Source organism: Mastigoproctus giganteus, chromosome 5 (genome assembly GCF_048544385.1).
Source record: "Mastigoproctus giganteus isolate SK-2022 chromosome 5, ASM4854438v1, whole genome shotgun sequence".
NCBI lineage: Eukaryota > Metazoa > Arthropoda > Arachnida > Uropygi > Thelyphonidae > Mastigoproctus > Mastigoproctus giganteus.
In genome coordinates this window covers 98591292-98612944 of record NC_143579.1, presented here as the reverse complement: position 1 = coordinate 98612944, position 21653 = coordinate 98591292, and the positions used below count along the sequence as shown (strand labels likewise).

Sequence of the window (21653 nt, the reverse complement as noted above, 5' to 3'; positions counted from 1 at the left end):
TACTGTTGTGTTGTGTTTATTATTCTCCTATCATTAATATCGCTTGAAACGCTTCACTTTACAATCCCGTAAGACAAATATAACAGTAAATTGTTCTCCTTCATGTTTCCATGTGATGTTTGTACATCCAGGCATGCATATCTGTACATAACCTCTCCCCTTCCAGTGCATGCAAGTGTGCTGCGTTACACGTGATCTGCACTTTCGGCTTTCACAGGAAGGATACGACAAAATCGGTTGCGCAGCTAAGAAACTATACTCCATCTTATTAAAGTATCGATCGTTTTATTTTTAGAATGCCATCAGTGTCGGCATCTGCTAGCGCTTCCTTATGACACGAAATTCCTTAATGGCCTTGAAACGAGCAAAGTTTGCTACTCAGACATTTAGGATTAGACCCTCCCAAAACATAGCGTGTTAACCACTTTGAAATATTGTTCCTTGGACATTTTCAGAACATGTGCGGTGAGTAAATTGCAGAAGGGCAAATTTATTCACTAGCAGTATCATTTTCGTTTATTTTTCATGGAAAATAATGGAATCTCTGGTTGTTGTTGTTATTATTTAAGAGCATTAGCAACTAAGGCCATATTGCCCTGGGGATATGCGGTGGTCACTCCCTGACCTTTCCGCATCCTCCGTATTTGTTGGCTCACGGGCTGGAACCCCGGTCTAATCAAGAAGCATGTGCTACGCACTGCTGCTCCTGCCCACCTGGCTACGGAGGCGCAGAATCTCTGGTTAAAGAAGTAATGCAAGTCTGTCTAGACAGGAATGAAATTATACTGCAGTCAGCCTGAATTTGTTAGGGGACGATCTTGTCTGCCCAGTCTGATTGGATAGTATGACACAGCAATATAAGACTTGGATACAAAACATAATTTTGATATCACATACTTGGGTGTCAGGAAACGTTTAATACTATTGCACATAACACTGCTGTACAAATTGGAGCAGTGTGGCATTAGGGGAAAGTTACTGCTCTTGATAAAGGGATGGTTGAGTAGAAGAACACAGAGTAGTTATTAATGCTCTTCGTAGATTAATGTCAATAGTGAAGTTCTCCAGGGTTCAGTGCTGGGCCCATAGCTGTTTTCTATTTTATTAATGTTATTTATGAAGGTATATCAGGCTTAATGTCTAACTTTATAGATGAAACTATGCCTTGAAACACAGGTCAACCATTACCAATCTGCTGGAAGCCGCCAACACCATTCTGGGGGCTCCACAAGCTAGGGCTGAGATGGCAATTGTTTATCTGGATATCCAGTCTACATTCGGCAGCATAGACATCCAGCTTCCCCTGCAACTTTGTGAGGGGGGGGGATACCAGATCAAAGGCAATATACTGGAATTCTTGAAGTCGCTACTTACGACCAGGGTCCTTCACCTGACTCTGAATAAAAAATCATTCACAAGGAAAGTTTGTGTAGGTTTGTGCAGTAGTTAAGAACTCAGGACGGAGTTCTTTCAGGGCTCCTCTTTACGGCCTCCATGCACCCGTTCCTGTGCCAGTAAACAGAATTTATCAGGTATGCAGACGACTTGAAGCTCCTCTATCGGATCCAAGGGACCGTCCAACCTGATTCTGCTTCCGAAATCATCATTAACAGTAGCCTTAAATCTGATTAGATATTAGCACAGTTTCTCTTAAGAGAAATCTAAACAAATCCGTACAAATTGTGTTCTCACTCAAATCAAACCCAACGCAACTAAACCTGGAAATCCATGGTACCCCAGTAACCAAGCATAGAGATCTCGGCGTTATTTTCGACCCTAAACTCAGTTTCAAACACCATGTTGCAAACATTTTGTCTGCAATATCGTGTTTGAAAACTGGATCTGCACAAGGTCTGCAGATCCAGATGGCTTGCCAAACAACACCATGTCACAGAGCCTGAGTGCACGCCCCAATACATATACCGGTTTCTGCAGTCAGTCATCACCTACGGATTGGAAATCTGGGAGTCGGCAACAAAAACCACGCTAAAAACCATTGCACCTGATGAGTACTGGCTTCTTCGGTGGGACCTCTTCAAGCATAAACTGTCCCCCCCCTCACACATACTTCAGATATTACCCAACTTTTAAAATACAGAAAGTGTCCGAACGGATATTCATCCTCCGCTTGCTTGTATCAATTAATATGATAGCGGGTAAAACCAATACACCAAGTTTTTGGCAGATGTGCAATTGGAGTATCTCCCCGAAACCCTTAAGAACCCTCCCCTCTCTGCAGTCTGTGGCGTGGAGGTCAGGATAGGCGACAGATTCCTGCCCATGAAGATGCTCCACAACATCCAGGAGATGGATGTTGACTACAAAAAAGTTCACAGAGGACAAATCGTACAGAAAGCGCATCATGAGGGAAGAGCTTTCGTCTTCAGCCGAGTGACTGCCATCGTTTTTTCATTGCGCAGTGTGTAGCAAAAAAAAAAAAAAAAAAAGTTCTTTCATTTCCCATGTTAATATAATTTTTATATGTAATATGTGTCATTATACAAAAATTGTACGTTTTATTTTTAATACATATGTTTTATGTAATTTTTCTTGTATTAGTTAATTTTATGTTAAACCCCTAGTATTGTCGCTGTTATGCGTATTATTGCATCAGGCATCCATGTAACTATTCACTGCCTGCAATTAGGATATTAATCAATAATGATACAAAGATTGGTAGGGTGGTTGATGACAGTAATCGGGGTAAGGTACTGCAACAAGATAGGAAAAAAATTAAGGAGATGGGCGGAGAAATGGCAGTGGAAGCTTCATGTTGTCAAATGCCAGGTGCTGCATATGGATAATAATAATCGTAAAATAACGTACCGTGTGGTATTCAGGGTACTGTAAAACGAAAAAGGCCTAGAGATAATTATGCACTTGTTGCAGTAGGATATTCGGAACATCAGCGACTATGGTTATATTGCTTCGTATATACGGTCTGTAAATTGCATGTGTTCTGTTGAAGATTTTCTGTTTTTCTGGACGAAAAACTCGCGTTTCCGGGAGAAAAAACATGCTACTCTCGCCTGAGACCGACCGACCGACTCAGCCACGTTGTGAAAAAGGCCTAAAAATTCCTCACGTCATCGATGAGTCTCAAACTCGGGTCTTTTCCACCCTGTGTGGGAGGACGACGATTCTACCTACTGTGCTATCCACGAGGGGGCATAAATTGAGATTCGAAAAGGATGGTGGCAGGATAGATGTGTAGGTTTATTCCGACAATCAACCGCCCGTTGAATAAACTTCCATTTGTTATTGTAGAAGTGGGTAGTTTAAATAAATTCAAGGAAGAACTAGACAAATTTTTGAGAGGATGGACAATGGTTTTTTTTTTTGATATGTAAACGGCTTTGGCGGTACCTACTAAATTTCGGACGGTAGTAAAATTAATGTCACGATTTTGCGACGCGGAAATATCGTCATTGACGTCATTTCCGTGTCGAATCGCGCAAAGGATCATGGGAAGTGATCTTGAATGTGCTCATGCTGGCATAAATCAGCTGGTGGCGGAAAAACGTTTATGATTAGAGGCATACCACTTAGGTGGCGTTGTGCTAAACATTTCCACCCGTGGCAGAAACCTTTGGGTAACTAGACAAATGGATATCTTGCAGAAGTTAAAGTAAAGCATTTAAAGCAAAGGATCATGGGAGGTGGCCTTGGACGTGCGAAAAAACGCTTATGATTCGGGGTATACCTACCACTTAGGTGGCTTTGGGCTAACCATTGCCACCCGTGGCAGAAACCTTTTGGTAACCAGAGAGATGGATATCTTGAGGGCAGTGACCTTGGACGTGCACAGAGATAGCATAAATCAGCTCTGTGCACATCCAAGATCATTACATTACATGCGCTTCAGCCTTACCAGTTGAAGCGCATGTGATGTAGGCGTTATTACAGTACCAGTCGGTATTACTGAAGCGGTTGTATATTTCCATCAAAATGCGAATCATAAACGTTTTTCTGCAACCAGCTGGGTCGGTCAAGAATACATGTATTTGAATCGGTTCTCAATTGGGAGATAACAGACTCCAAATTACAAGTATGAATAGAATCTTTTGCTCGTCATTGGCTATTCTCATTAAGTTGCATAAATCCTCGTTGGTCATTAGGTTTGCGTGTTTCTTTGCAATTGCGCTGAGTCCGTTGAGCGTGGCGAGCTTTAGATATTCATTCATCTCGCTGTTGGATTAATTGTAAAAGTTTCGAAAGGGGGTTTCTCGCAATCGCGTTACAAGGCTATGCAGGTCATTACCTCATGCTTTGTCAGGGTCAATGTCGTCGTTGTCTTGACACGTCGTTTTACATTTTCAATCGTTTTGCTAATGTCCAAGTCCGATTCAAACAATTTACGATCTAGTATGAGCTCTTCATTGTCGTCGTAGATCTTGACATATTTCATCTCTGTTTCTTCATTACCAAATGGAATGTGCAGCGTTACCATCTCGCGCTTGTACTCGTTGAGATCCTGAGCCAAGTCATAGTTTCGATATCGTATTATGCGTGGATACTGTCGTTTCTTGCAGATCTCGTAGCGCTGCATGTGTAATTTGCGATAAAGCCTGACAGAATAATATGATCCATCATGATTGTAACAATACAAATACTTGTATTGTTGCAATCATGCTATTCAACAAATGGCTACAATCAAATGGGTAATTAGGCTATTGGCCTAACCTTTTCCAAACGTTGATTCGGTAGAGTAAGCGTGTGTATCCTATTTATCACTAACATTGATTCGGTAGAATAAGTAGCGGGCGTGAGCATAAATGACATCGTTCATGATTTCGGTTCTAGCTGTTCGAAATTTAGTAGATGTCGTTAAAGAAGTTTACACATAAAACAATTTTTTCCTACACGAACTCGGTGGGTGGTAAAGAAAAATATTATTACTGAACGCATAAAATTATCTTGCTTGGTTCAATTTGATTTGCTCACTGAATGATAAGATTAATTGTCGTCACTCTGCTGACTAGGCGCTTTCAGGGTGAGAGCACCTTAGCCACGCCTTATGTGCGTGAATGTGCTTTCATAGTAATTGTGGAAGCGAATTACTGTGAAATAACTATATGCCTATTTCAGTTCGGTACGGATTTCCACTGGTCGTTACTGCGAAATGACTCTATTTTGACATAAAACTTTCGTCCTTTCACATTTCATGACCAACTACTTCTACATGGTGCACACTAAAATTGTGTTATTTATAAAAAAAATAATAAAACAAAAAAATTTGGGATTTATATGGATTCCACACAATGATTTTTCTAAACCATATATTTCATAGAACTTTATATATGATAAATTTACTCATAACCATAATCTGTAATTTAAGGTTAGCAACCTTCCTTGTTTCATTACTGATGATTGTTCTTTTGCCTCTAGAGTATCATTTGGTAGTTCCAAAGGTTCTATGGTGGAGACTTTAGTATACGATCACCAGGAGGAGTTAGCCGACTTTTCTAGCTACAGAAAGAATCCCGCCAAGTCGTAAGTCAAATTTTTCTTTAACAGGCAACAAATGTGTTTTGTGGAATGTTTTTACCACAGGATAGCATTTCAAGAAATATTCTTCACCTGTCTAACAGCTGTTGTGTTTTCGAATATATCTGTCATATCTTAAGCGCCTCCGTGGGCAGGAGCGACAGTGCGTAGCACACGCCTCTTGATTAGGCTGGGGTTCGAGCCCGTGACCACCAAATATGGAGGATGCGGAAAGGTCAGGGAATGACCACGGCATATCCCCGGAGCAATATGGCTTTAGTTGCTAATGTTCTAAACAACAACAACTGTCATATCTTTTAGTTATTCCTGATAATAGCGCTGCACATATTCGTCCTTGTTACTTTACTTGTGAACTAAAGGAATGATGAATAACTGCGGCACTAAATTACTTTAAACTCTAGCTCTGTATTTCTAGCCGAGGAAAGCCATTAAATTCCTTAAATCACAAATCCTTTAATATAGTTTCAATGTGCAAAATCCTCTTTTTTTTTTTCAACTCCCTTTCCGCCCTGTTTGGTATCTTGATCCCCTTTCCTATACCGCTTCTGCTTCGTAATGTGAGGTCAATAGACACTTTTTCTTCTTTCTATTAAAATGCTAATTGCAATAAATTTTACTGATGGAAGAATTTATTACATTCTTAAAATAACCTCCAAAACAGAAACAAAAGGTAGTTGTAATAAATCATTCGCTTCCTCTCGCACTTGATGAAATTTATTTTTTCTAAAATTACTGCGTTACTAGATCTGCCTCTTAACCTTTACACCTAATAAATATACCGTGTACAATACCTATAACAGTAACATACCGCTATACACTCATGAAATAGAAGCATGAGTAGTTATTTTAGTTCGATTGATTTAATGACCAAATACCATCCGATAATGTCTTTAGCCGACTGCCACAGCGTTAATTTTAGCTAAGCCAGGTTTTTGTTTTTATCTTAAAATTTCTGAAATGCAATAATTATGATAAATAAAATAAATAATATATATATAATGTAATAAGCTTTAAAAAATTTTAAAATATTATATATATATAATATTTTTAATATATATAAATATAATAATGGAAGTGTAAGTTACACAGAAAAGGATAGAAATAAGTAATTAAAAAGTGACCTGTAATTTAAAAAATAAAAAAGTGACCTGTAATAAAAAATAAAAAAGTGATCTGTAATAAAAAAATAATGGTAACGGTAGCTAACATAAGATAAGGGTGGGTAAATTTGGCTGTAAATCAAAAAAAAGGGGAACTATGCAAATAAATCTGATATCAGCAAAATAAAAGTTGATACACGATCAGGTTTTTCATCAGATCCTAAAAGTTATGATAATTAAGAAAATTGTGGGCTGAATTACCAAGCCAAATAGGAGGTGAGTGAACAGAAATAAAAAAAATAAAAAAAACATATATATATATATATATATATATATATATGCTTGTATTGAGCCTAAGATAATCAGGAATTGTCACAGGAAGCTCATAATAGGGTTAGCTGAAGATATGGAGCTAAGTGGATGTTCTTCGACTTCACGGTCTCCAGATTTTGTTGAAACGGTTGATTTGCTTTTTAATGCAGCCCAAGAAAATCGCTGCCAAAGGATAGGCAGCGATTTTCTGATAGACAGCCAAAGAGACTTCTAAGACTATGTATGTTGTTTGTTTTGCACTGAAACCTGAAAAATTCTGTGCGGAGAAACCACATTAAGCACAATAACCGCTCCCTAAATATTGCAGTTGATGAATGGAATTTTCAGGGATAAGCTGGGGTGATTGTTGAAAACCATCCCGATTAGCTTCAGAACATCTGAGGAAATTTTCTTACGAAAAAATCGCATTGTGCTTTTCCATCATATTACGATGGAAAACCAGAAGTTTAAAAGAAAAAAACTCCAAACTTTGGACGACTTTGAAAAAAAGAACAGCGTAGTTTTCCAGCACGTTACAGGAGACATCAGGTAATCGTTGGAATCCGATTGCATAAAAGTGTTGAAAATGCAAGTGGGCATATGGAAAACTGTTTCATATTTGCATGAATTTTCATTTTATTTTATTATTATTATTATTATTTTATTTATTTTTTTTTTCAAGGGAAACAAAGAGGTAGTTACCTTTCGTGCACCCTATACTTGTCCATGAACGGAATTAGAACTAAGATATTACGGTGAATAAAATGTTGGTTACATGATAGAAAGCAGAAACTAATTTGAGTGTCATGAGCGGGGGTACCTTAGTGATTGGCATTAGGGATCTTTCTACTTTTAGTGTTCATTTATGATATACGAGATCTGATTGGCATTGGGGATCTTTTTGTTTTTAGGATTCATATACGACAAGTCATTAGCTGTAATTAAAATAAATGGCTGGAAGTCAAGAAAGAATAAATTTTGGATGGATAGCATTCAGGAAATATAGTCACATACTGAGGAACAATATCCCAATTTGTCGGAAACGTAAAATAATGAACCAATGTATACACCCCACTATGACTTATGGAAGTAAAACTTGGACATTCACCAAAATTATGGAAGAGAAGCCGAAAACTACACAGCGAAGAATGGAACGAATTATATTAGGAATCAGACTGTTGGATAAAAAGAGAAACACGTGCATTAGGGCAAGTAAAGGGCATTCTTATCAAAACTAAAGAACTGAAATGGACTTTGGCAGGATACATAGACGAAGACATGATGACAGATGGACTAAAAAATTAACAGAATGGTACCGAAGAGGAGCTAAAATAAAACCTGGAAAACAACAACAGAGAGAAAAGTGGAGGAAAAATTGTTGAAGTTAAACATAAGAAAGACACCTGGGGTGGATGGGATCTAGACAGTTATATTAAAGGAGGCGGCAAAGGAACTAAGCAAACCCTTATCCTTAATTATGATAGCATCCTTGGACTCAGGTGAAGTCCTCACGGACAGGAGATGTGCAAATGTATCCCCAATTCACAGAGGGGGATCTGAGGGTGACACGAGTAATTACAGACCAGTTAGTTTAACTTCTGTTCCGGGGAAAATAATGGAGACACTGGTTAAAGATGCATTGCAGGATCATCTACACAAAACTGCAGTAATAATTCAGACACAGCATGGGTTTGTTAAGGGGAAGTCTTGTCCGACCAGTTTGATTGGATACTAAATATGGTCACTAAGGAACTGGGTGCAAAAAATAATTTTGATATCATATATTTGGATCTTAGAAAGGCTTTTGATACTGTTGCATATAGAAGACTACTATACAGATTGGAGCAGTGTGTCTTTAAGATCACGTTTCGACAATGGATGAAAGAGTGGTTGAGTGGGAGACAATAAAGTGTGGTAATAAATGGACACTGCTCTTCATGGACTAATGTTATTAGTGGAGTTTCCCAGGGTTCAGTGTTGGGCCCACTGTTGTTTTGTATATTTATAAATGATATTGATGAAGATATATCAGGCTTAATGTCGAATGGACAGATGATACAGAGGTTGGCAGGGTTGTTAATGACAGTAATGGCAGTGTGCTACTGCAACAGGATCTAGAAAATTTGAGTAGATTGGCTGAGAAGTGGCAACTGAAGTTTAATATTTACAAATGCAAAGTACTGCATATGGGTAGAAGTAACCTCAGAGAAACGTGTACCAACTGTGTGATACTACACTTAGGATGATAGAAAATGAAAACGATCTGTGAGTAATTGTGCAGTCGGATATGACGTTTTCTGAGGAATGCAGACATTCCTCAGAAAACTTCATATGAGCCAGACTGCCAGAGCAGGTCATGGGGTATTTATTGTCCATAATATACAGGAATTTTGCTAGTAGGGAAAAGGAAGTGATTGTCTCTGTGTATAAGGCAATAGTCAGGCCACGCCTTGAGTACTGCGTACAAGTCTGGAGGCCTCATTTTAGGAAGGATGTAGAGTTGATCGAGCGTATACAGAGAAGGGGTCGTCTTACCAATGAAGGCTTAAGTTCTGTAAATTGCAGCGGCTGGAGACTAGGCACCTTCGATGTGATCTGATTGAGGTGTGTAAGGCCTTGAATGGGTTGAGCACTCTGAATTCTGATGGTATTCTTCCGCTTGATCAGATTACGAACCTGAGGGGGCATAAATTCAAATTGAGGAAAGAAAGTTGTAGAATAGACGTGCTGTGAAATTTTCCTTTAGCCAGCGGGTTGTTAATTGCTAGAACAAACTTCCTTCTGTCGTTGTGGAAGTGGATAGCTTAATAAATTCAAGAGGGAGCTGGACAAACGTTTAGAGGGAATGGATGTGTGAAATTGTTTTTTTTGGCTGAAACTACATAAGCTCATACGCTTGCTTTCTTGCATCACATGCTTCTACTACTGCTACTACTTCTATCACTACTATGATCTGACAGATGAAATTCAAGAGTTATTGGGCAGTAAATGGATTGCCATTGCACAAAACAGAAGGAACTGGAAAATTGCTGGATAGGTTTTCATCCTGCAGTGGATTGAAAACGACTGATGACGATGACCGCGCAAAAAAGAAATTCTATTCCCATGAGCTTTGCGTAATCTCCCCCAGGTCCAAATTGATTGACAAGGCTCTCATCATATACTCCCTCCTATTGTGTCTGGGCAGAATTGCAGAAACTTTCAAATTTCTGACAAAGAAATTTGAAAGTTGCACCCTTAATTACAACATTTTCCTGTACTTGTTAAGTAATTCTGCAGATCTACTCTTAATGTCATTACTTTACTCAGTATAATCCTTAAAACTGCCGCTGAAAATCATTGTTAATATCCAGTTTATAGTAGTCTATAAATGACAGAAGTAATTAGCGAGGCGTATTTTCTGTAGTTAATCGAATTCAGTTTTAACCAATAAATATGGGAAGATTCACATTAATAAAGCACACAGGCTGCATTACATATAAGCAGAAAAGAAAACTAAAGTTGAATTCTAATTTTTTTTCTTTTATTTTTAATCAGTTTTCATCACAATGTTTCATTGTGGGAATTCAGGTTATCTGCTACATAAGTTTTATTCTTCAGCTGTGTTTTTGCATGCATTTATTTTCTGAATTTAACCACTCGGTCAACTCGTACAGGAACAGGAGTTGCTTGTGCACCTGTTCTGAACTGTTGAGTCTGGGTATTACCCAGACTCATCAATTCAGAACAGCTGCCGGGAACTGCTTTCTCAGCGACTGGTGTGTTTTCAGAATGTTGTCTGTTGTTTAAACAGACTTATACATCAGTTGGTGTACTCGGTGATTTACGGAACGTGTGTGCATTTCTAATCTAATTGATTAAACTTGCGTGCCCCTTTGAAATGCTTTATCACAAAACAGACGCAGCTATATCAGGAACAGTAATTGTGAAAACTGCTTGACTGAAACAGAATGATTGCTTTACGTACTTTTCTGGGTTTTTTTTTTTTTTCATTAGCATGTATTTCATTATTAACATTTCGTTGAATAATAATGATAAAAGTACGGAATCGATCATTTTCTATATAAAGAGCCCTTTGTAATCCTTAACAAAAATAATTATTCATTTTGATCAATCTATTGATTAATTTCTCTTGAACTGCCCATGGCTACCAACTCTCTGGATTTACGATGGAGAATCTGTCTTTTTTACTGCATTTGATCCTTCTCCATCTCTCCATTGTAATATAATTAGTGAAAAAGGTCCTCCCGTCCTTTTCAAAAACCGAGTTTTTCTCCGTCCCTTTTTTTAATTTTTTACAAAGAAATAATAAAACAAGAGAGAGAGAGAGAGAGAGAGAGAGAGATCTTTACTGCAACACAGAATTGATGCTTACATGATAGTGTAGTTGCAACTGCCCGTCACGGCACGGTGGCCAGGGGTTAACAAAGTAATATGAGACAAGGTTGCCTAAATAAACTAAAAGGATAATAAAATAATAATGAATAAGCTAATAAACTATTAGAAAAAAAGTAAAGAAATACGCACCCTTAGTTACAAAATACATAAAATAAGAATATACATTGGATTGCATAATTATATACATTGAATTGAGTGATAGAATGCATTGATTGGGGATCAGATTATAATAGTGGTGGACTTGGCCACACACTACAGAGTATTCTTTTCCTATATTGTTGATCCCGACTAAACTTGTTGAAGTCGACATCTAGATCCTGGACGCGTGATAACATCTGCTGAGGAAGGAACCGGTCCGACATGTGAAGGCATGTTCGAAGAGGGCATAGCTACGGAGTTTCTCGCAGATGTACTACTGGGATCCTCCCAGAAGGAGGGAGCGGCGATGAGACCAGTCATGAGCTTGACCGTAATGAGGAGTCTCCTTTCATCAATGAGCCACGTGAGCCGTGTTGGCCATAGCGGTGATTCGGAGCTGGGGAGGTAGTTGAGCTTGTGGCAAGCCTACTTTAGGAGGCAGTACTGATCCCTAGGTCAATGTGATTTTGAACAAGCGGGATGGAAACTCCATTGAGGTTTGGATGGATTTTTATTGGGTTTTGTTTGAGCGAGACAAACCATGGTTTCTGACTTCTCAGGATTGATGTGTAGACCAAATTGCTTAATGTAGGTAGATATCGATGAGAGAATGGCGGTTAGCTCTTCAGAGATTTGTTGAGGATTTTGGTTTGCCTTAATTGACATGAGAATCTTTAGGTCATCTGCATAAACCAGGGTATTCAGCTCTAGGACTACCAATGGCGCAATGAGGGCAGTGAAGAGGAGGCCAGGTAGTACTCCCACTTTCCGGGACTCCAACCGAGATTACTTTTCAATATTGGGTGTTATCTACAGACAGTTAGTATTAGTAATGGCCGCATGGTGCAAGAAAGCCTATCGCTTATGCTGCACCAGCCAAAAAAAAAAAACCGAATAAAACAATGATAAAAAAAGAAAAAATAAATAATAATTAATAAAAGAATAGGAAATTAAACTTATCATCCTATGCACTTCCCTCATCCGAAGGTACTATCCAGATGACCTTTGAATTTCCCCAAACTGTCAGCCTCTACCACCCATGTAGGCAACTTATTCCAGTAATTTATAATTCGCTGGCTAAATTAAGACTTCCTGCCTGCAGTCCAATCTAAACATTTCCCCCCGTAACTTGAATTTATGTCCCCTAGTTCTAGCATCATTTATAATCTTGAAAATTTCGACCTCATTCATTTTACTGATGCCTCTCAGAGCCTTAAACACCTTAATCAAATCTCCTCTAAGGTGTCTAGTTTCCAAACTCTGCAACCCACATATTCGAAGTCTTTCTTCATAAGGACGCCTTTTTCCCGATCTCACCAGGCGGGTTACCCGTCTTTTCACCCATTCAAGAAGCTCGATGTCTTTCTTTAGGTGCATCTTCATACTTGAACACAGTATTCCAAGTGTGGTCTAACAAAAGCCTTATATAATGGAATTATCACGTCCCTATCTCTACTTGCAAAAGTTCGATAGATCATCGATAGGACACCATGGGCCTTCATTGCAACCTGTTTACAATGCTCAGAGAATTTCATGTCTGACCATATCGTAACACCCAAGTCCCTTTCCTCCAGTACTGAGTTTAGTTGAACTCCACCAAGTGAATAAGTTATTTTGGGATTACTGTTTCCCAGGTGTATAATACCTTACACTTTGTTGGATTAAAGCATAGCTGCTATTTTTCTGACCATTTCTGAAGTCTATCTAGGTCTCTCTGAAGAAGCTCAGCTTGACAGTGATCATTAACTACTCTACCAATTTTAAAATCATCTGCAAATTTAGACATCACGCCCTCTATATCCCTTCATCGATGTCGTTTATGAAAATTAAAAACAACAGTGGTCCTAATACTGATCCTTGGGAAACCCCACTTTTTACATGAATCCAATCTGAGGAATAGCCATTTATCACAACCTGCCTCCTGCCCTGAAGCCATCCTGCTATCCATCTAAGGATTTTCCCAGTGATTCCAACCTGTTCCAGCTTATAAAGCAACCGCTCATGAGTCAAAAGCTTTGCTGAAATCTAAATAAACAATGTCGAAATTATTCCATAAATCCAGCTCGTGAGTGACCCTTTCAAAATAGCGAATCAGATTTGTTAAACATGATTTTCCCTTTACATAACCATGCTGAGTATCCTTGCTGAGTATTCCACCCTTGATCATTGCCTTCATGATTTTTCCCTACCACTGAAATGAGACTGACAGGTCGATAATTTCCCACTTCACTCTTAGAGCCACCCTTATGTATGGGAGATACTTTGGCACTTTTCCAATCTAAGGGAATCTCCCCAGAGTCTAGTGATGCTCGCATAATTAGCCTCAATGGTTCAATGCACTCACTTGCCTCCTCCCTTAAGATTATAGGGTATATTCCATAAACTCCAGGAGCCTTAGTGGCCTGTAGGCTCGAAAGTTTTTTTCATTAAATAATCTTGCGAAATTTCAATATCATTAATTACATATTTTTCAACTTCGCTGCCACAATTTCCCATTGCCACAAAAGGTTTTTCATTTGTAAATATCGATGCAAAATAACTGTTGAGTTCATCTGCAACGGCAGCTGATGTATTTAATACTATCCCCTTTCCTTTACGTAAAGGTCCGGTCTGGTTTGTCCTGCTCTTCTTGGCACTTAACCGTACAGTTTGACTATACGGTTTTACAGCAGAGATATGAGGAAGGCTAAGATGTCACCAGCTATCTAATAGTGGTGGTCTAGTAGCTTTAGGAGAGTTGGGATGTGCACGGCGTCGAATGCAGACTCAATGTCTATATAGGTGGCTGCTAGTTCTTCCCTATTCTCAAAGGCTGTGAGGTCACATTTAAGTGCATAGTGAATCTGTGGGGGTTGTTTGGCAGGATTTTCTTGGCGAGGATTGGCAGCAGTATTTTTTCTAGCAGCTTCAGCAGGCAGGATGAGTTTGAGATCGGCCTGTACTCTCCATATTCAAAATCCTCTACTCCCCATATTCAAATTCTGCGTCCCTTATATCTGAGTGACACCACGCCTCTGATATCCCCATAATGTTTGCATTGATGATTCGGCCAGCACTTCAAATTCATTAAATTTATTTACTATGCTCCTAAAATTTGTTTACATGCAAGTACAAATTTGTATACATGCGTCTGTTCTTATTCTTAGTTATCCGAACACAGCCCATGTATTTATTCGCTCCAGGAATTATCTCACTATCGCGTCGTCATTGAAAGATACACTGAAATTTTATTAATTTAATAAACGACCCAATCCCGTTTCAAAATTATACAATAATACATATTCTGTCTTGATTGATTCTTATTCGTTTTAAAATACTTTAATCAAACATAAAATACTACATGCATTTTGCTTCCTTAGAAATGTTTGTAATATTTACCCCTCAGAGTTTTTCTTATAGTCGATTTTGCTTTCCCTCTAAAGAAACCAACAGTAATCTCCCATCATGTTAGTATCCTAGCGACTTGGGATACTGCTATGCTAGGAGATCGTGGCTTTCATTAGGAAGAGAGCATAGTGGATATGGCCTGAGGAAAGTGTTCCCGTTTGCTCCCAGATTTTTAGGGGGGAAAAAACTGAAATCTGAATGAAGAAAATGAATTTTCGAAAATATCCGGCAGCCCATTTTTTTATAGCCTTTGTTACACGTAAAGTTGACAAGATATTCATAATTATCTTCTTTTTCCTCTTTCAAGAAATCCGTACAAATTCTTTAAACGATTGCCAAACTGCTAATTCGGTATTCTGTCACTTTGTTTCAAATGCATCATATTTGGGGAGTTTCTTTATTTGAAGCCTAATGAAAAATCTTTCTTTTAGTTCTGCATCTCTTAAATGGGGAAACAGTTCTTTTAAGTACCAAAATCCATTTCCTTCTTTATTCAGAGCCTTAACAAAATTTTTCCATTAATCCATGCTTTATGTGCAAAGGGCGAATAAGAAGATCCTTCTTTGGTTCTACCAATGGAACACATTTTATATTATTTTCTCCTGGTAAAAATTCCTCCATGTTTTCCTACTGCCACACAGTATGTTTTTTGTTTGCACGACTGTGCCACAAACTTAGAAAAGCATAGTATTCTGTCGAAGCTCCCTGTAGACCAGTGAGTAAGCCAATTACTTAACCTTAAGATCATCACAGGCATTCCAAGTAAATTCATCGTGTTTTATTGCATTCAGGATCTCGGACATACTTTCATATTTCTTTCAAACCAACAGCATGAATAGTGGAATTCAGGGAATGCATTTCCATTGTGCAGCAAAACCGCTTTTCGACGTAATTTTGCGTCATCACTAAATATATGCCGTTATTTAGGATTGTGTTCAATGCCTTCGTTCAGAACACTATTAATATCTTTACGAAGATATATGCCGTTTTCCATAAATAAATATTTTGAAAGCATTCGATATTCTGTAATTTTAGTTCCTGCTTTAAGTAACCGCTCTAATTTAGAACCATTGATTTCTGCTTGCACTTGAAATCGCTAAGTCACTCAACACTTTTTCCTAAATGCGGCGCGTTATAAATTTCTGGTTGGTGGTCCAAATCTGTTGAAGTTGACGGTCCAGCAAAATTTGTAACACAATGAATCCTCGCATTCATCGCTTTGCTCTTTGGAACTTACTCTTGCTTCATTTCAGAGCATCTTATAATGTTTGTTTATAGAACCCAAGGACTAAAAGAAAGACCAAATTATCTAAAACAACTTAAGTCACAAGAGTTGCTTAAGTGTAAAGCTTCAAACTTATAAAAAATAGCTAATGTGACATGTCCTTACTGAAATTTTGCAAAGTAAGGAGGCCTGTTTTATCCTCTCGTGGTTTTCAAAAATATGTGGATAATTTGTTGTGAAGGCAAAGAAGTTAATTCTGTTATGACCATTAACACCATTGTATTAACCAGGCAGTGTTAATCCTGTTGGCCACGAAAAACATTCCTCCCATCTTCGTAATCATAGAACATGCGTAGTGAAATAGCCTCTAAACAAACCTCTACAAGATCTACGTTTGATCTTTAACTTCCGGAGCCTATGGCTAATGCGCCATAAAACTCTAAAACAAACAAACAAACCTATGTCTACCCCAGAGGAAAAATCATGAGGACTTTTTTGGGAAGCTACCCCGAGCTTCCCAAGATACCTCCTGATAATTTTTATTCAGATAATGCCATATAATTAATGTTTACCAATTGCATCAGTCTTCATTTGAAAGAAGAACAATCGAAAAGGCACTGCTGAATTAATAACATACTTTTTTCTCTTCATTTTTTTTTATCTGCTTTAGTACATTTTAAGCCTTGCATTCAAAATTCCTCAGAAATTTAGCATCTGGCAATCTTCAGATCCCAAGCACCGGGGAAATAGCCACACTGTACAGTGAAAAATTTATTGTATTAATTTTTATTTGTAGATTGTATACAATAGTAGACTGTATATTTGTAGAATAATGGCGAAAAAGAAACACAGATATTAGAACACAGGCTTTAATCTGGAATAGCTGGACTGTGAAGAACTTAAATCGAAATGACATTACAATGTAGACCGGAATGTGCTGGACTCAGGAGGTTTGCTTGAACCCCTTGTTAAATTTTGGGGATTATAGGAATATTTTGTTTAAAAATAAATTGTTTCATAAAATGTAACAGACTGTTTTAGCAGGGGATGACTGAAATACTTCTCGAGTGAGTCCCTTGTTAACAGATTGGCAGCACACCCCTGAATGTAGACATAAAAAGGTCAGTGGATAAAAGCAAATATACAAATGGAAGTTTAGATGCCGCTACAATAATGTTACAACTGCTTATGGAAATTATTTGAGAATAGCAACAAATAGCACAGATACGCAATTTGTATGAAATGGACATACGTTTAGTTTCCCGTAGTGCTTTCGCCTAAGTTACTAAATGACAAGGAGATGCACGAGTTCATATCCTTTAAGTAACCTCTCATCTTTCTTGTCAACCAGGATAAAGGAGCATTATAAATAATAACCGATTGTGCTACCGTCTTTACATATCGCGTATGTTCAGGTACTAGCTTACTCCTTTATGTGTAATTTTTAGTTGCCATAACAACGAGTCTGTACGCGTGACCTACTTTGCACGAAATGCGTGAGCACGTGGGAAGAAGAAAATCACGAGGTAAAAAAAAAAAAAAAAAAATTATCGATCAACTAATCAATACTACAGCACGTGCTATGATTTCTAAGGCTAGAGAAATCGCTTTATCAGTTATCTAAACCTTGTTCTTTAGAGATGTTTTAAACTTTTCTAGTCGAAGATAGGTTCCTTGCTGTAGATATAAAGGGGGAGGGGATTTGTAAGAACTCTTGACCCTGAAACAATTGCCAGTCTCAGCGGTCATTGAACTAGGGAACATGTCCACACGCGAGATAGTGGACTGATTAATAGAGCAGCAGATGTGGCCTGCAAGTATACTTAAACAGCAATCTATAACGGGTGGCTGATCTCTGCAGGGTCGTTGTTCTTTTCATGCCAGTCATATGATTTTTCTCTATTTGCAAATAAAAGAAGGCATGGTTGATCTTAACAATTCAAACTCCAAGAACAAATACATAAAAAATTTAAATTTTCACATCAGATTTACTCATTTTTTAGGTATTATATGTTGGCTGTCATACCCGCTTTTAAGGATGTGGCTTATGTGTTTCGACTGAGTATCTCTCTCTTCCTCCCTCTCTCACGCACGCTTTCCTGAAGAGATTATCCTTACATTAATCTAACCGTAATTCTGCACAAAAATGAAAAGGTCTGAAGAAATCATGTTAAAAAGTGGAATCTTGCCTTAATTGATATTCTCCTACACATATTATACTTAATAAAAAGGAAAACACTTCGCACCACGTATCATTGCAAACCAATAAAAACTGTATAGTTTTTATATACAGTTTTTATTGGTGCCTAATATAAGTTATGGAAATGAAATTTCTGTATTGGGGAATACAGTCGAAGCTCTTTATAGGGACCCTCTTTTTGACGTTCCATACGTTATACCGTCCTATCTGGTTGGTCCCGGCCAATTTTCCATTAACCTAATACTATTTTCTGAACAATCGATATAACTCCCTTCCGATATAACGACCGTTCTCTCACTCCCGGGATGGTCGTTATATAGAGCTTCGACTCTTAGTTTGCCGGTCTGCTGCGATGACTCTTAAGGTGATTCTCAGTTTAGATTAAGTTGAGTACTTATTTGGCTTACTTTTTGAATGCACTAGCGCTGGTTGTATCAAAAATTAAGAATGATGTGCAGTTTCAACGTTATTCCGAGGAGGCGCAGTTCTCAGTCAGTATAATACGTATTATTAGAGACAGGGAAAGATAAAATTTCCTTCTAGTAACCTTTGTTCTTAATATAGTTTAGTTTTATTTTGTGAAGGTTCATTAAATTAATGGGTGGTGTTCTAGTCATTGGTAATTTGCATAGTGTCTTTTAGCATGTTCGCTTTTCTAGGCATATGTGCTATATTTTTCTAAGGCTACTCAGACTTGTAAGTTATGCTTAGAAGTTTATATATATGCTTATATATAGTTTTTATATATGCTTAGAAGTTTATATACTAGTGATATGGTGTATAAGGTTCTTAAGGCGCAGTTCTTTGCGAATAACTCGGGCGTTTCTAGAAAGTTGGGTCTGAGGGAATAAGAAATTTATTTGATTTTAGAAGTTTTAGAGGTTCTAGTTAGATGGATGATTTTTATCATATGTTCTGCAAATATTGCGAGAAAGGCATTGCTTCGCTCCACAAAATATTACATTAATTTGCTCTTTAGGAACGTTTCCAAATCATCTGCTTTGTGAAGAAGCGTTTTCCGTTATCATATCATAAAAATAAAATCGACAGAACGATATGACCAACTTTTACAAAGTTCTGTACAGTATTATATTTTTTGGGAAGAGCGCTTGGAGTAGGTTGGTGGTATCTCTATACATCTTTACTTGATAACGGAATCTCAAAGCAAAACGTGAAGTGATGTTATTTTAGCTTTAGAATAGATTAATATCCATATAATAGAATTCACAACTTCTGTAAATTTCTTTTAAATTAATACCTTTAGTTTAAACATCATCATTATGGGTGTTGGAATAGTCGGTTTACATACATGATTATATTAACATGGTCTTCAGCCCCACTCTCACGCGAAAAACATCACCTCGAATTGGAATAATGGTTTCTAAGGTGGCTGAATCGGGCATAACGGAATTCATTGATAATCTCGAGAGTGAGTAGAGTCTTGACATCAGGCCATGAAAACATCTGAGAGCGTCTAGCCGATGAGTCACTGAAATGACGCATCAGCTAGATGTCAACAGCATCATCGGGTGCGCTGGAGAAGAGGAACCTGCAGTTCTACACTTCCCAACTCTTGATTAAAACTACAGAATCTTGTTTGTATTTCATGCATATTTCTCTCTCCAGTATCATCAACATATGCAATTCTCTTCAGATTGGTCTCCATATGCTGTGTATGAAAATAAGCTATGGAGCACAAATCTTTGCTGCGACCCCTGCTTTGGTGTCGATTTTACACCGTTGAAGTCCTAAGCTAAGAAATCTGACCCCACATATATTCTTTCCTGATGTGATGCGGCTTCATTCACAGATGATTAGACTTGACCACCCATTAGAAACTGCTGTTCTAATCGTCTGAACTCTGCCGTTCTAACTATTTTTTAACTCTGTTGAAACTGCTTATCTATTTTTTATGTGAGCGACTAGTAGTAATAGTCTTGTTTACATTAGTAATTGTTATTTATTTGTTTGCATTAACTCCATTGGCTGTTTTTGTTTATATATTTAGATCTTATTTATTTATTTTTGTTTTTGCCCAATGTCTCACTATCACTTTTTTGTCCTGAAGAGAGAGGATTTCAGAATTTAATACAGAGGACATAAAATAGCTTTTCGTTACATTACATGCAACTCAAGAAATGAAATTGGACTAATCAAGAGCCTCAGTTTTTTTTGTTAAGATCTAGAAACAGAAGTGGAGAACTCTCTCACTTTTTACGAGTATAATGCTCTGTTTTTTTGTTCTAGAACAAGCAGAGAACGGAAACAACCTATTTGAAATGATATTCAGGAAATATCATTTCAAAAATTGCATTTTCCCGGAAAGTTAGGAATAAAGGGGAAGTATGGAATGCAGGAATATAATAAAAGTAATGAAGTACTGTATTAAAAAAGGTATTTATATATTCAGAAAATACGGAAGAAATACTTTTTGAGAATGAGTCAATATGAAGACTAATAAGTTTACTAACACGTGCGCCTAGCATTCTGTACACTACGTTTCCCTTATTTTTTATTACTTTTTGCAGCTTAGTTTTTATTCGGTGAAGCATTTTAAATGAAACTACTGAAAATTAGAATGTTTCCTCACTTTTGTTTTTGACTTTCTGTTACGATTCATTTATAAATCGCACCTTGTCCTTTACCGTTAAGTTGTTAGAGAGAGAGAGAGAGAGAGCTAATCTTTTATTACCCTTCACGGCCATAAAGCCAGGGGCTTACAGTTTCCCAAACTTGGGAAAATTGAACAATTATTTACAAAAAGGTAATTTTACAAAGAAAACATATTATAATACAAAGGAGAGAACTCCTTACGAGAGTTAAATCTGCTTGAGCTGGCTTAACATCGAGATAAGAGCACCAGCTCAATCAGACAGGAACAGGTGCAAGGTATACATCAGTCATTGCTGATTAGTCCTACTCGTCATAATTTTTTCCCGTAAGTCCGGTCAGCAGCGAATTTGTTCAGGTCGGCGTCCAGTGCCTGGGTTTGCTTGAGCATCTGCTGAGGAAGGAACCTGTCCGAGAGATGGAGTCGTGCTGAATGCGAGTAGAGCTCGGGATTGGCCCTAAGGGCAGCAGGGGGGATCCTCCAGCCACAGGTATCCCAGAATGAAGGTGTTGCCATTATGCCTGTTATCATCTTGACTGTTGCTAGGAGGCGTTGGTCATCGATTAAGGTGGGAAGCCGTGGAATTCCGAGAGAGTTGGCAAGCTGTGTGGTACGAATCAGAGCTGGAAGGTTGTGCTTCCTGTTGGCCCACTTTAGGAGCCAGAATTCTGTGGCAAAGAGTGGTTTCTTTATTGACGGTGCCGCTGACGCCCAAATTTCAGCAGCATAGAGTAAAGGTGGAAAGATAACTGTTCTTATGTACCTCACGGTTAT

The 21653-nt window shown here is 38.0% G+C and overlaps 1 protein-coding gene across 1 annotated transcript in view; it reads left to right on the top strand.

Annotated features, from left to right (window-relative positions):
* The window catches only part of LOC150085580 (uncharacterized), a 433845-nt gene that overhangs the window by 135605 nt on the left and 276587 nt on the right, over positions 1 to 21653 (top strand). Inside the window, exon 2 of the mRNA XM_090374122.1 lies at positions 5389 to 5493. Within this exon, the coding sequence (XP_090230248.1) occupies positions 5389 to 5493 (105 nt within the window). The remainder of the gene's footprint in view (positions 1 to 5388; positions 5494 to 21653) is intronic.